This window comes from Phascolarctos cinereus, unplaced genomic scaffold (assembly GCF_003287225.1).
Source record: "Phascolarctos cinereus isolate Bilbo 61053 unplaced genomic scaffold, phaCin_HiC Scaffold_1;HRSCAF=81, whole genome shotgun sequence".
Taxonomy (NCBI): Eukaryota; Metazoa; Chordata; class Mammalia; order Diprotodontia; family Phascolarctidae; genus Phascolarctos; species Phascolarctos cinereus.
In genome coordinates, this window is record NW_027555514.1 from 51474697 (window position 1) to 51490650 (window position 15954).

General features: G+C 38.0%; 1 protein-coding gene and 1 pseudogene across 2 annotated transcripts in view; both read right to left on the bottom strand.

The window, feature by feature from the left end:
* Positions 1–678: 678 nt before the first annotated feature.
* On the bottom strand, positions 679–5760 carry LOC110209023 (RE1-silencing transcription factor B-like; annotated as a pseudogene).
* LOC144456601 (uncharacterized) overlaps positions 5418–15954 on the bottom strand; it is a 162543-nt gene continuing 152006 nt past the window's right edge. Inside the window, exons 5-6 of one of the 2 annotated variants that reach the window (XM_078151841.1) lie at positions 13816–14041; positions 5418–6142 (exon numbers count right to left, since the gene is read on the bottom strand). In XM_078151841.1, the coding sequence (XP_078007967.1) occupies positions 5770–6142; positions 13816–13964 (522 nt within the window). In that variant the 5' untranslated portion in view covers positions 13965–14041 and the 3' untranslated portion in view covers positions 5418–5769. Of the gene's footprint in view, positions 6143–12177; positions 14042–15954 lie in introns of those variants that run through there. The other variant, XR_013485604.1, reaches the window with a different exon arrangement.

Consider the following 15954-nt stretch of genomic DNA (forward strand, 5'->3'; position numbering starts at 1 on the left):
GGTGGGAAGGGAGGGGGAGAAAAATTCAAAACTCCAAAGTGTATGGAAGTGATTGTTGAAAACTAAAAATAAATTAATTTTTTAAAAAAGTATCATAAAAAAAAATTCCTCCCCTCCCCTTTTCTGTTCTCTTTGCTTATCACCTCCAGACTACCTGATATCCCAGGCATTTTGGAGCCATGCTTGTCCTCCCATTCTCGTCCCCTTCCCCCTATTCCATGAAATTGTATTTAAACCACACCTTTGACTTAGCTAACAGCCTTTGCCTCCTACAGGCAGCAGGGGCCGCCCTGCTTCCTTAGGGGAGCAGGGCCTGTGGCCTACTCTCTGCCTCCCACGTGGAGTACAGTCTATTGGGGCTCTGCCTCAAGGGGAGCAGGATCACTGGGATGTATCACCCCAATAAATACCTTTCCTTAACTTGGATACTAAGTGAATTCTTTCAGGACACTAGGACTCACATGTCTCATCATTTCATATAGCCCCAACATTCTTGGGGTCCAATCCTGAACTCATCACCAATGGCTACAGAGAAGGTCTAAGTGAATTCTTTCACACCTGAAAGAGCTCTTCCAACTCTAACCTCAACAGTTTCTATAAACTAAACACTTACCAAAAGATGGTAATTTTTATACTACAAAAGGTAACCCAATAAAATATACCCATGAATATTAAAACTAGGTGTTTTTAAAGGAAGACATAACTAATTTTATTATCAAAATTTTTAAACATAAATAAATACAGTTGCAACTTGATCTTATGTTGACAATGACTGTCAGAGTCTAGTATTCAACACCATTTAATCACACCCATTCATGAACACTGAACACATGCAACATGATAACACTTTACTCTTGCCATAAGATTTTTTTGCATCTTTAAATCTTTGGCCTCCCAATACCAAGTTCCACACCCTTTAATCTAAAACTCACCTTCAGATCACTGCCACATGAAGCACCCCCCTCTCCCATGTCCATATTCCCCCTCCCTCCACTTATGCCAGCTTCCCCATTCATTCAGGTTGTACTGCTGCACGTTTGGGAACATGGCTGAAATATGAACAGAACTCATTTATCATGATCAGGTCTCATGTTTAAAGAAGAGAACCTCAACACTAAAGTGGCTTTCCAGAAATGCAAGATTATGATTTCTCAGGTTCTCCCCTCAAATCCAATAAATTTGCCATGAAAAAATTTCAGATTAAAAAAAAAAATGAAAAAACCTTTAAGTCAAATTTTTATTTGTAGTCCTTAGCAGTTGGCCAAGGAACCTATGAAAAAATGACCACTTAGAAGAAGACACTCTGCCCTGAAATTTTTTCTTTCTAGTGCCAACTGCCCATTTCGAATCTGATTGGCTGGCTTTTTTTTTTTTCCCCAATAGCCTCAGGCTTCTGCAAGGGCAAGCCAGGGTGCACACAGCATTGGAGCTATCAAAATGTGTCCTGAGAGCATGTATATTGTTTTTTGTTTTGTTTTGTTTTTTAAATCTGTATGGCTTCTAGTTAAAGTAAACTGTATTGGATGCCTGTTCACTCTCTTTATAGGGAGCTGGGGTTGATCTACAAATATCTGCAAATGCCTTCTCTTGCCCCATCTGAAACTTGGAGGATTCTAAGGCTCTGTATAACTTGAATGAAAGAGAAAGATGCAATTCCCCGCCCTTCTTTTCCAATCCCAGGTTTGCTACTTACCAGCATATTATACTTACTTATTTGGTTTGTTTGCTATATGGACATCAGCCATTTATGAAAAAAATGTTTAAGTGAAATGTTCAATTTATATTATGCAGTTTGGGAAGTAGCCGTACCAAAATGGACTCAGGGGGGAAAAAATCTATTGAGGTTCACTATGCGAGATTTTACTCACAAATTCATCATACATATATACAGTATACAGCCAAACTGCATAATGATTGTGAAATCAAAACCAAGGAGTGCCAATTTACTATAGCTACTTAAAAATAAATTAACATAAAACAGATTCTAATATGCATCAGCTATGAAAATCAAAATATAATGGATTGAATCTGTATTTCCTTCATCTGCTCACAAACTAAACATTAGCACACATACACATAAATAATTCTTAATTTTAGCAAACTCAAATGACACCCCATGAATAAGACAACAAACTACAGCAAAGGAAATGAACAGAAAAATACGTACTCTGTTGTAAACAACAAACCTGGAAATTTTTTTTAAATGAACCAAAATAAATATGCATATATATACATATATATATATGTACACACAAATACATACATATATAAAGTGTTCCTGTACAATAAAAATGCTATTTCTGAAAGATTACATACATAGGTATAAAAAAAGGGGAGGGAAAATCAAAAACACAATGCGCAACATATTAAGCCATTAAAGCACCACCAAAAATAAAAAAATAACTTTCCCTTTTACTTTCCACAATTAAAAAACATTGTTATAATATTTATGAAGATTGATACATGCTAATCAGAAATTTTAATTAAAAATCAGGAAAAAAGACTAATAAATGTGGATGGAATTTTATTGCCCATTATAGGGGGAAACAAAAAAATAAACATTTTTAAAAGTATGACTGTTCATTTCTTTAACCACACTGTGGGTTCTTTTTTGTTAAAAATGCTAATTTTCTGAAAGAGACATCAGATTCCTCAAACGAAACCATTGAGTAATTTGCTACCAATATGCTGATTTATGCCTAAGCAAGGAACCAGAAATGCATTTTAGATAAAACTAGAGACTAGAAATGGAAAAAAAAAAACACGACTACTGCTAACTGCATGATCAACAGAATATTTGTGTCTAATCTTGGTTTTCTAAATCTCACTTTAAAAATAATTTATGCAAAGGCTAGTAGTCTTTCACTAGTGCTAGTTTAGTAGAAAAGAGAAATCCAATTCTTTGCATTCACTACTATATGCAAGAGAGATTAACAAACTATTATACATGAAATCATCAAACACTACTCCAAACTTAAACAAAAGGGAATTGTCTGCTATAATAATTATTCCTAAAACTTAATAGATCTTATAAAAGAATTGTTGGATAGTTCATACAGTTTATTACTTCTCAAGATAGCAGACATTTACTTGATATGGATTAAGGTGTTTGCTATATTCTCCTTCCTTTCTAAAAGATCTATCACAGAAAATGCAAAGAAATTTGCTGTTTCAACCGCTGCTGATATTTCTTCCTGGGAAGCTTTTCTGCTTGTTTCTTCCTGTACAGATGGAGCACCACTCAAGACAGAGTCATCACTGCCCTCTGCCATGCTATCACGTAGGTCTCTTCCTCATGACTGTGGATGCCCTCATCTTCATCAATTTACTGAGACTCATTTGCTGCAGGCGGAGCTGATGAGGACACTAATACCATTTGGGAAGCTGGCTCATACTGCTCTGCTGATAGTGGAGCAGGCAACTCAGGTTCTGGCAACAGTGAGGATTCTGGCAGGGGCAGCTCTGGCAGTGAAGGGGGCTCTTCAGCTGTCAAGTCTTTAACAGCCAGATGCTCTGCTGGGGTTGGACTGTTTTCCATTTCACACACTATGTCAGTCTAATGCTCTTTATCAGGAAGATCCTTCTCTGGCTCACAAGATGACGGACTAAGTGACTCCTGGCTACAACCAGACTGACTCTTATTTGGCTCTTCATCTATAGCTTTCTGAAGAGCAGTTTCTTTGTCTTATTCCTTCTGTTCAAGGAGCATTTTTTGTGTGTGTTTCATTTCTGCATTCTCTACATTTTCAGCTGGTGATGCAGGTGGAGATACAGGTGCTGGTACAGGTGCAAGCATTGGGCTTGGCACTGGTGCTAATGCCAATGCCGCCGGTGCTAGTGTTCACAGGTGGTCCTGAGTGTTTGACTTTCCTTTGGTTATTGAGCTATTAACAACAGGCACTAAGGCATCTTCCACAAAGACTTCTTTCTGTGGTTCTTCCCTAGGGCTGTCAGACTTTTCCTTTGTATCCTCTTGAGGAGGAGGAGAAGGAGGAGGAGGAAAAGATTTTTCAGGGACCAGCTCATTTTGAGTTGGCTTTACCTGAATGTATTTGGTGGCTTTTGTCTGTTTTTTTTTAACTATATTTACCTTTCAAAGGTTTCTTTCTTTCTTTTTGTTTTGTTTTTCTTCAGGGCAAGCTTTCAGTCTTTTCCAGCTTCCTGGATCTTTTTAGATCTGCTTTTGACTTTTTTTTTCTTTTTCACCACAGGTTCTGTATCATTCACTGGGTTACTATTTAAAGAATCTGCTTCACTTTCCATCTTTCTTTTAACTTTCTTGTTTTTACATGATTTTTCTGAACCCTTACTTGTTTTGAGATCTATCTCCTCTGACTCTGTTGCCAACTTATGATTTTGGGTGGTCACTTGGCCTAAGGAAACCACAGTGTGTGACTTTTTCTCTTTTGAGGAATTTTTCTTTTTTCCTGGACTTTCACATTCTTTTTTTATCTTTTCTACCACATCTCCCTTTGTTTTTGTTTGCTCTATTTCCGTTTTTTTTTTCACTGGCAACACTATCAGAACCACAATTGTCTGCCTCACTCTTTCAGATTTTTTTAGTTTCACTTTGGAAACATCCATTGTAATATCACAACAGCTGGAATGCCTGGACTTGATATGATACTGCAGATTACACTTCTTGGAAACAGCATAATTACATACAGGGCAAAGGAACTGTCATGGGTTCACAAGCTCTACACGCTTTTTGAAGTTATTACAGTCAGCTGTTTTGTAATCACAGTGTGCGCAGCTCATCGACCCACTGTGAACCTGCCTCAAATGTCAGGTTACTTCATGCTGAATAGAGAGGCCTCATAAGTGCATTTATCACATTTAAATGGTTTCTCACCTGAATGAGTATGCATGTGTCTACTTAAATGTGTCTTCTGTGAACTGGAATAGGGACACATAGCACACTGATGGGGGTGTTCACCAGTATGTATTCCAACATATATATATATATATGTATATATATATATGTCTATATATGTATGTATGTATGTATATATATATAGTGTGTGTATATGTGTATATGTGTGTGTATATATATATGTACACATACGTACACACACACACACACACATATATATATATATATATTTTTTTTTCTAAAAAGTAGAAACACTGGGAACAGGTATACCCTTTCTCAGGAAAATGATTCTGCTGCAAGTGTTTCTTCCAGTGATATCTGCTTACAGTAGTGTATGTGCATAACACGCACTTGCAGACTCTAGTTCTCTTCTGCTTTGTTGTGGAGCTCCAAGCCAGCCAAATAGTGATCACATCTGTTAGCATCACAGCCAAAGCAGGTGCACTGGATAGGCCCCTTGGAAGAATCGCTTCTTCAGCAAGGGATGAGTCTGCCTCCTTGGTCTGTGGTGGTTGGCCTTGCTTTTCTGCATTTTCCTCTGCAAAAACCGTCTTGGCGCCGCAGCCTCTGATGGATGCCCAGACTCTCCTTCACATTCGCTTCATGCTGACAAGGTTTGCAGGACGGGGCTTGCTCTTCAGCTCTTGCATTTGTCCTCTGGGGTCTCTGGCTGGGACGTGTCTCTGAGGGAAGGTCTTGGGTCATATGCCATCTGGGGGTCAGCAAACTGATGGGATTTCCGCAGACCCCAATTCTGTTGTTTCAGGGCTATTTGACTCACTTTCTACTCCAGGAACCCCTTAAAGTCCCTCCCCATCCCCGTCTGCATGGTCGACGCCCACGGCGGTCAGCTCCGCCATCTGTCTGTGATCACAGCGGCCGCCCCTCACTTCCGGTCAAGGCCAAGCCTGCAACAGAGTCAGCCGGATCGGAGAGGCCCAGGAAGCCGTGCAGTGGTCAGGCGAGGGAAAAGCCCCGGCCTCCAGTGACCCAGCGCCAGACAGGATCACAACCGCGGCTCTTCTGTGTCCTTTCCGGGAGGGTAAGGCCGCTGGGGTGGGGGAGAGGGGCAGACGGCCCAGGCGCCATTGCGGGTGAGGAGGCAACTGCGCCCACGCCAGAGCCCCGCCCCCACCCAGGTTCCGAACTTCACTGCCCATCCCCCCACAGCAGGCGGCCCCAGGCTGGCTCCGAGCATGCGCCCCCTGCCTGGGCTGCGCCACAGCGCCACCTGGCGGCCCAGCCCTATTCTTCACAAACTGATTTGACCTAGAAGAGAATGAAATAGAAAAGTGAAAAATCCTGGACCTCCCCAGTAGTAACAATTGGTTATTTAATAATCATTTCTCTCAATGTGTAATGTAGATTATTATGTGTGTATATAATTTGTGTACAGTGTAGATTATGCATGTATAATACTTACATAACATAAAGTATATGTATATCATATTATACATATAAGATATATATACTTATAGTGTAGATTATTACATGCATATATAATACATGTATGGTATGGGTTATTATATATGTATATAATACAAATATGATGTAAACTATTATACTGTCTATGTAGACTATTATATGCATATATGATATATAATACAGATTATATGTATATATGTGTAGTATAGATGATTATTATATGTATATATAATAGATGTATGATGTGGATTGTTATATATGTATATAATACACGTGACATAAATGATTATGTATGTGATACACATAATATATAGATTATTATATGTGTATATAATACCTGTATGTAGATGATTATATATACATATATAATAGTTACATAGTACAGATTATATGTACATAATACTTGTTTAGTGTAGATTATTTTGTATGCATATAATACATGTATGGTATGGATTTTATATATGTACATAATATACATGATGCAAATTATTATGCAAGCAATTCATGTATATGTAGATTATGTGTACGTATACTTATATAATATCGATTATATGTATATAATACATGTATACTATAGATTAATATATACGTATAGTACATGCATGATGTAGATTATATGTACATAATACAGATATGATATAGATGGTTTTAATAACATGTGTATGTAATACATGTATATGTAGATTATATGTGTGTATATACTTCTATAATATAGATTATATGTATATAATATATGTGTAGGATAGATTAATATATACATATATAATACATGTACAGGTACAGATTATATATGTACACAATATACATGATGTAATTTGTTATGTGTGTAATCAATTATTAAATACATACATGTAATACATGTATAATATAGAATATAATGTATTATACTGATATATAAAATCTATTGCTTATTCCAATGGAATATAAACTCTTTGAAGGCAGGAATCATTTTTTTGTCTTCTGAGTGCCTAGTAGAGGAACTGGACTTATGGCACAAGCTGAACGAATGAATGAACGCTGCTGAACAGATGAATGAGAAAGACCGATCCTGATAGAAATGAGGCAAGCTGATTCCATCTTGGATTGTGACGTGGGTTAGTTGAGTTAAAAGTGTGTGTTTGTTTGTTTGTTTTCCATCTTGTCTATCCCTTCCTTGGCTTCTCAGTGTTTTGCTCAGACTCCCACTCACTTCCTCCGCAGCCTCACGCTCTAATCAGGTTGCCCTTGGCTGCACTGTCTCTCCCTCAGTGAGGTAAAAAGGGTTTGCTGGCTGAGGTGGGTTCTGGGCTCTAGCTTTTTCTCCTCGTGGCAACTGATTTAAAACTATTAACACTATAAAAATGGTGAGAAGACCTAGCAAATATAGTGCTTTATGGTTTGCAAAGCACTTTCTTTACAAAATTACAAATTTTATCTTATTCATGACAACCCTAGAGGTAGGTGCTTATTATTATCCCCATTTTACAGGTGAGGAAACTGAGGTGGAAATTAACAGTAACTTGTCCAAGGTAACACTAGTAAGTGTTTGTGGACAATTTTAAACTCAAATCTTCCTAACTCCAGGCGCAGCCCTCTTTACCCACTGTGCCACCAACTATGATAATAGCCAGCGTTTATATAGCGTCTACTATGTATCAGGCACTGTGCTAAAAATGCTTTACAAATATTATCTCATTTAATCCTTACAACAGTCATGGAAGGTAGTTATCTGTTATCCCCATTTTACAGGTGAGAAAACTGAGGCAAAGAGAGGTTAACACTATGCCTACTGTCTGAGGTCCAGCTAAGCTCACTACCTACAGAGAAACTTATCCCCAGTTGGACATCATTGGAGAAGAGGTAATTTCAGGGTTTATAAAAGTGAGGCACTTATAGGCTTGAGCCAAACAAGGTATGAAGGTAGATGTCGGGGTCTCTCACATGGCTTCACAAATGCCCTTCAATCTTTATCCCTAACGGTCTTGATATTAAATCCAGGGATTCTTCCTCAGCCCAGACTGTCTATTGTAATGAATTATATGGCAGTTTAGCCATGTGAAAATGTGAAAATACTCACTAAGCCACCATATCACTCTGTGTCTGGATCAGAGGGTATGAAGAAAAAAGCCACCTTAGGAAGCAAACGGCAGAACAGTCACTAGTTTTTAAGTTCATATGATTTATTGATGTGAGATGAGAAGGACTGCCCTATGAAGGATGAATGAAAGATAAATTCATCCCAGAATCACATAAGGCATCGCTCAATTGAAAACTGAAGAACCAGAAGCAAATTACAAATATGCTATGATATGTGTAAGGACGTAGGTCAAAAAGTGAATCTGATAGTGAGGATAGCAATACTTTTACACCCTATCTCACAGGGCTATTGTCAATCAGTCAGTGGTGTGCTTGTAAATGTTTAACAGTCAGGTGTCTGGGGTGGGGGGGAAGTACCAACCATACATACTTCAATTGGATCTGCATCATCAACACTGTCACTATCATTTTCTTAAGTTTAGACAATCAAGAAAACAGTAAACCAAGCCCTGATTTGTAACATTTGTCAAAGTGTAAATGCTCACACTAAAAATTTAACAAGAGGCCTAATAATCCTAGAGTCGGTTTGAAGGCCTCAAGCCCAATGGTTATTGTCATGAAAGCTTTGTCAATTCAATTCAATGGCACTTGTTAATTGCCTATGATAGGTAAGGCACTCTGCTAGGAACCAGATATTCAAATAACTCCTGCTCTCAAGGAGTTTCCATTCATTTTGGGGGTTGAGGAGAGGAGAAATGCAACATGTATTCAATATACACACACACACACACACACACACACACACACACACACACACACACACACACATATATATAATGTATGTATTATATATGTAATATATATAATTTAAAATAATATAATAGCAATTTAAAATATATATATAACATATATATAGCAATTTAAAATAATTCTAAAATGGAAAACTAAGAATCAGGCAATCAAAAACAGCCTCATGTTGGAGGTGCCACCTGAACTGGAATCAGAGTTGAGGAGAGAGTATGGTCCAGACCTTGGGATCCATCTGGACAAATGGACAAGGATAAGCAATGGAATGTTGCACGTGGGGAACAGTTAACAATTCAGCTTAATTGAGCTTAAAAATACACAAAGGGGAAGAATATAAAATCAGACTGAACAGGTAAATGTGGATGTCTTTAAATGCTAGGCTGAGCATTTTGTATTTATCCTACAGTCAGGTAATGAACATTTATTAAGCTCCTACTGTGTGACAAGGCTTTGTACTAAGATGTAAAGAAAGGCTAAAGATAATCCCTGCACTCATGGAGCTCAGAGTCTAACGGAGGAGACAGCTTACAATGACAATGTACAGAAATGCTATATATAGGATAAATTGGAGGTAACCAACAGATTATCATCAAAATTTAAAGTACTAATGTAAGGCAAACACAAAAGTAGTGTAGAGTCAATTTAAAATGGAAGACCACTGAGATATGTGAGTATGGGAGTAACATGGTTGTTACTGTTGTTTAGTCATTTCAGTCCCGTCCAACTCTTCATGACCCCACTTAGGGTTTTCTTGGCAAAGATCTGGTGTGGTTTGCCATTTCCTTCTCCAGATCATTTTACAGAGGAGGAAACTGAGGCAAACATGGTTAAGTGACTTACCCAGGGTCATATAGCTAGTAAGTGTCTGTACTTGAACTCATGAAGATGAGTTCCTAAGCCCAGCGCCTGTCAGCACTGCACCACCTAACCAAATTGTAAAGAGGAGACCAAGTAGGTTATTATAATAGTCTAGGTGAGAGAGGATAAAGGTTGACTAGAGTAGGGGCTAGGGAAATGAAGAGAAAGGTCAGTCAGATATGAGGGATGTTGTAAAAGTCAAATCAACAAGGCTTGGCCATGTTTAGGATGGGTGGGTGTAGGGTGAGGAGTAAAAGAGAGAGAGGATAACTCTGAGACTGAAAACCCACAAGACTGGAAGAACAGCAGTACCATCAACATAGAAGAGAGAAGTCTGGAGGAGGGACAGGTATGGGGAAAATATAAACCTATCCCTCTCAGACGGGTTGAGTTTGAAGTGCCTATGAGATATCCTGGTGACATCCAGCAAGGACGTTGGTAATGCCATAAGCATTTTAAACTGGATACATAAATTTAGGACTCATCTGCATAAATATCATAATTGAACTAATGGGGGCTGATTAGATCACTAAGAAAGCGGAGGGTAGAGAGAGAAAAGGACCTAGGGCACCGTCTTAGGGGGTGCTCATACTTAGTAATAGAAGGAAAAAGGATATTGATCCAGGACTAAGGGGAATAGCAGTCTCATGGAAGGAATCTCAAGGAAGAACAGAGTGTCCCTGAGGAGAAGGTAGTTGATGGAGTCAAAAGCTACAGAGGATTTATACGGTAATGAAGAATGAGAAAAGGCCATGGATTTAAGGAATCATTGGTAACCTTGGAAAGAATGGTTAAAGTTAGATGAAAAGTCAGATTACAAGGAATTGAGAAGAGCATGGAAGATGATGTAATTGTAGTAATAAATGAGTGCAATTCTAAGAGTGAAGTTTTAAAGGGAAAAACGATAAAGGATAACAGCTTAAGGGGATGGCATGATCAACTGAAATCAACCAAGCAGAACACATTTATTAAGAAACTACTGTATGAAGAGCACTGTGGAGAGATAGAAAGGTTGGTCCCTGCCCTCTAGGACCTTACATTCTTATTAGTGGATAAGCCATCAACAGCTATAATACACAGTAATATAAGTGCATCAGAGAGATACATAGAAAAAATGCTATTTGAAACCTACAGAGAAAGATTATTGACAACCAGGGTGAAAGGTTCATTTTCCTGGAAAAGATGGCATTTGAGTTTAGTTTTAAAGGATAAGTATGAGTTTAATAGGTGGGGGGGGTGGGAAGAACATTCTAGGCAATATGGAATATCACTGAGGAAAGAGACAAAGGTATGAAAATACTATATGTGTACATGAGCCATGGCTGGAAAAACAGATTAACACCAGATCATGGAAGAGGTTGAATTACAGGCGAAAGATTCTGAACTTTACTCAAATTGTTGGGCAGATGAGTAATCTGACCAGACCTTCATGAAAGAAACATCATGCTTGCTGAAGGAGGAAAAAGTGAGGATGGGGAGGTTTATATCTAGATTTGAGTCCTAGCCCTGGTGCTTACTATTAGAATGGCCTTGGGGTAAGTCACTTAAGCTTTTGTCTATCAGTTTCCTCTTTTATAACATGATAGAAGAAATAGCTATAGTACACAGTATCATATGAAGTGCCTCAAGAAAGCCACAAGTCAAGACTCCTACCTTTCCCTAGCTGAGGCTTCTTGTCTGGAGTCATTGTCTGAGGTCAGCACCAGAGGCTAAGACCACTGACTGACTAAAGCATTCTGAATATGAGTTCATTATATAATTCCCTTCCTACCCCCAGAGAGTGAGGTGGGGTGGGTGGAGTTGGGGAAAATGTTGATAAGGTTGCTCGTCCTGTGTCTGTGAAATAAATGTCCCTAAAAACTACCTGGTATGCAATGATTAAGTGGAATTGGGATGCTAGCTATTGACTCCCTAACAAACTGGAGGTAACTCAATGGGGGCTCAAGCCAGTTGAAGTAGAAGAAAAGTCATCCAAAGCCCTGCAGGATACTCTAGAATCCTGGGAGGAAATGCAGCCCATGAAAGAGTGAGCCAGATTGGGCCATGACACCATATACTTATTTGCTTCTTTATTTTTTTTAAAGGACTATTCAAAAAACAAAAAGCAAAAGTTCTGTTAATTGAATATTCTAATAAATCAAATTCTGGTTAACTAGAGGTTTCTGGAGCATGAAAAGCTGAAAGAAAAGGAAAAGATGTTAGAGTTTCCATGATGCCTTTATTTTATTTTCCACTGGCAAGTGAAAAGAGTACTTTCTTCTGCCAGGAACCCTTATTATTGTAATTGTATCAGTCTAAGCTAACCGTTTTGAAAACAGTACAACAGTCTTGACTGTAATTGCTAAATTGCTTAAATGTGTTGTCATTTATTTACCAGCCAATTAAGAACAGCAATACATTGAATTGAAGAGTGGCTTAGTTCAATGGTTTTATTTTTAATCTACCTGCATGTGATCCCTGTATTTTCTTCTCTTAATCTAAAATACCACTGCTCTGTGCTTTTCCCCTTTTGGCTCTTTTCCTCCCTTCTTTCTCTTTTTGGGAGAAAGTAATCATGTAATTTTTAGTAGAAATAACACAAGATGTTGGCTATTTCTCTTTCCTTATAAAATCCTGGAATCTTAGATTTATAAACATAAAAGCACTTAGAGATCATCTAGTACAAATCTCTCAGTTTGCAAATAAGGAAACTGAGGCCAGTAGAATATATGTGACTCATCCAAGGTGACAGAAATGGGAAGTAGTAAAACTGGGATTTGAACCCAGGTCTAGATATAAAATCCTGCCATTTCCCTACTATGGCATGTTGCTTCTTCCTTTTGTAAACTTTTTTTAGCTCTTCTTAATAGTGATCATTTTCAAGTACAGAGCAGAGTAGCCTATTAGTAAATTCAGTTGGTAGCCCAAACGTGGTATGGGTATTTTATACATTTTGAAAGCAAGAATGATTAGCCGAGGTAAAGGATTAATTCAAGATTCTACTTTATACACTGGCCTTAGCATATCAGCTGATGACTTAGAAGCAAAGGAACAGTTCCGATGATCTCTACTATATCCAAAACAAGAAAAAAAAAGAGGGCTAATTACAGAGCCATAGCCAAATAATGACCTTGTAGTTCTAGTATAATCTCTCAACACATCAAGGTAGAGTAGCCACGGAGTTTATAGTAGTTTTCAGTCTGGTTCTCCATTTTGATCTTGGATAGGTTATCACACTAAAGTCAGAAAGTTCAGGCTTTTCAGCATATGGGCCTCTCACCCTGATAAAGTGGTGTGGATTGATATTACCCCCACTACAACTCCATTCCTTCCCCTTTTCATTCATAATGGCTACCAGAGCCAGGAGAAGACAAAGAAGGAAGATATTTTCTTCCTTGAGTCAACTGGTGATTCATCAGTCCTTTAGATTTTTAATTACAAAAGTTATAGATACATTCTCCCCTCAACTAAACTATCAATATTTTATGTTTTTCCATGTAAATGTCCTACATAAATATGGTACCCTTTATAGCTTCCCAAGTTCAGTGTGGGATCTCTTGGGTAATCATAATTAAACAAACAGTATTTAAGGCTTCCTTTAATGTATATACCATTAAAAGATCAGGAAGGAATCATAAACTAAACAGTAAAGCATTTAACTGGGACAGAATTGTAAAGTAAATAATGGAGGAGATTAATCAGTAGGTATATTCTCAGTCCCCTATAGCCAAAAAGGTACAATTTCACTCAAATTTCAACAGAAGTAGAGAAAGGAATAATTTCTGGACAGCTCATGTTCCGAGGTGAGGTAGATTGCTTTTAGCAACTCTGTCTCCTGGCAATCTGAGTTGGCTCACCGATTCTCTGTGTCTCCTCCCCTAGGGGCTTTGGTGCAGTCCTTTCCTGCTGCCACGCCATCCTGTTTCCATATCTGCAGTTGCTTCCCGGAGTCTTGAACCCACTGCTTCTTCACCAAGTCGCTGCTGTCATCAGTTGAAGGTAACATCTGCTGCCATGTTTTTTCCTCTAGTTAGGGAGCGTCACTGTCATTCTGCTCTTTTCTGAAAAGGCTAGGCCAACGCACTGTGTAAGATAAATGATATAGCTTAGGCTCTCTGTTTAGGAAGTCTTTACCACACAAAAGTGAAAGTAAAGGGGGGGGGAAGTTAATCCCCTTAGTTCTTCATTTTCCATGTACTAAGGGACAATCTCCAGTACTCACTCTTATTCTATTATCAGCAGCCAATCCCCAGGCCATTTAAATCACCTTGAAGCTCCCATAAGCTTCAAAGAGGCCCTTCACATCAATGGAGGGGGAGGGATGAAACCAGTAACATTTGCTCTCTACTCTTGACATAAATTCAAAGGTCCCTGTCCCCCTAGACAAGTCATATTAACTTGCAGGGGGAATAAAAATCTTATCCATGAACTTCCAACAGATGTGATCAATTTTTTTTTTCAACAAAACTGAAAAAAATCCAATTATCTTCAATTTATATATTAAAAAACCAAGTCATAGAGATGGCCTGTCAGGTTAAATACCGGTAAAATTTATTGTAGTCAAATGCCACAGGGGAAGAAAATGCAATTATAATTTCAGCCAGCCAATCAGGCACCCCTCTTTGTGTATGCTTTTCGCCTGGACACAGGAGAAAGGAATCTATGCTAGGGCAAAAGTGACATCAGGAGTTCCTCTGAGAGCATGGCATGGTTTATCTGTCAGATTTATGGATGAGAGAAGAATTTAGGACCAAAGAACATATAGAGGGCATTACAAAATCTAAAATAGATAATTTTTATTATATTAAAATCAAAACATTTTTGCACAAACAAAACCAATGCAAACAAAATTATAAGGAAAGTAGAAAACTGTGGTGGGGGGGAGGATTTTGCAACAATTATCTCTGATAAAGGCATCATTTCTCAAATATAGAGAGAACTGAGTCAAATTTACTAGAATACAAGGCATTCCCCAGCTGATAAACGGTCAAAGGATATGAACAGGCAGTTTTCAGACAAAGAAATCAAAGTTATCTATAGTCATATGAAAAGTGCTCTAAGTCACTACTGATTAGAGAAATGCAAATTAAAACAACTCTGACGTACCACCTCAGACCCATCAGATTGGCTAATATGAAAAAAAAAAAGGAAAATGATAAATGCTGGAGAAGATGTGGGAAAACTGGGGCACTAATACACTGTTAGTAGAGCTGTGAACTCATCCAACCATTCTGGAGATCAATTTGGAACTATGCCCAAAGGACAACCAAACTATGCATACTCTTTGATCCAGCAATACCACTTAGGTCTATATCCCAAAAACATCCAAAAAAAGGGAAAAGGACCTATTTGTACAAAAACATTTATAATGGCTCTTTTGGGGGTGGTTAAGAACTGGAAATTGAAGGGATGCCCTTTGGTTAGTGGCTAAATTGGCTGTGGTATATAATTGTAATGGAATATTATTGTATTATAAAAAATGACCAGCAGACATATTTCAGAAAAACCTGGAAAAACTTACATGAACTGATGCACAGTGAAGTGAACAGAACCAAGAGAATATTGTTATTCCTTGATAACTTAGCTGTTCTCAGCAATACAATGATGCAAGACAATCCCAAAAGACTAATGGTGAAGTATATTATCCACCTCCAGGGAAAGAACTGATACTGTTTGAATACAGACTGAAGCATGCTATTTTTCATTTCTTTCTTTCTTTTTTTTCTTTTATTCGAGTCACCTTGTATAAAATGACTAATATGTAAAAGTTGTACATAATTGCACATATATAACCTACATCTTATTGCTTATTGTCTCAGGGAGAGGGGAAGGGATGGAGGGAGGGAGAGACAGAATTTGGAACTAAAAATTTTAAATAAATAAATATTAATTTGTTTAATTTATTAAATTATTAAATTAAATAAATAAAATTTGTTTGCTTTTTTTTGGTGAGGAAATCAGGGTTAAGTGACTTGCCCAGGGTCACACAGCTAGTA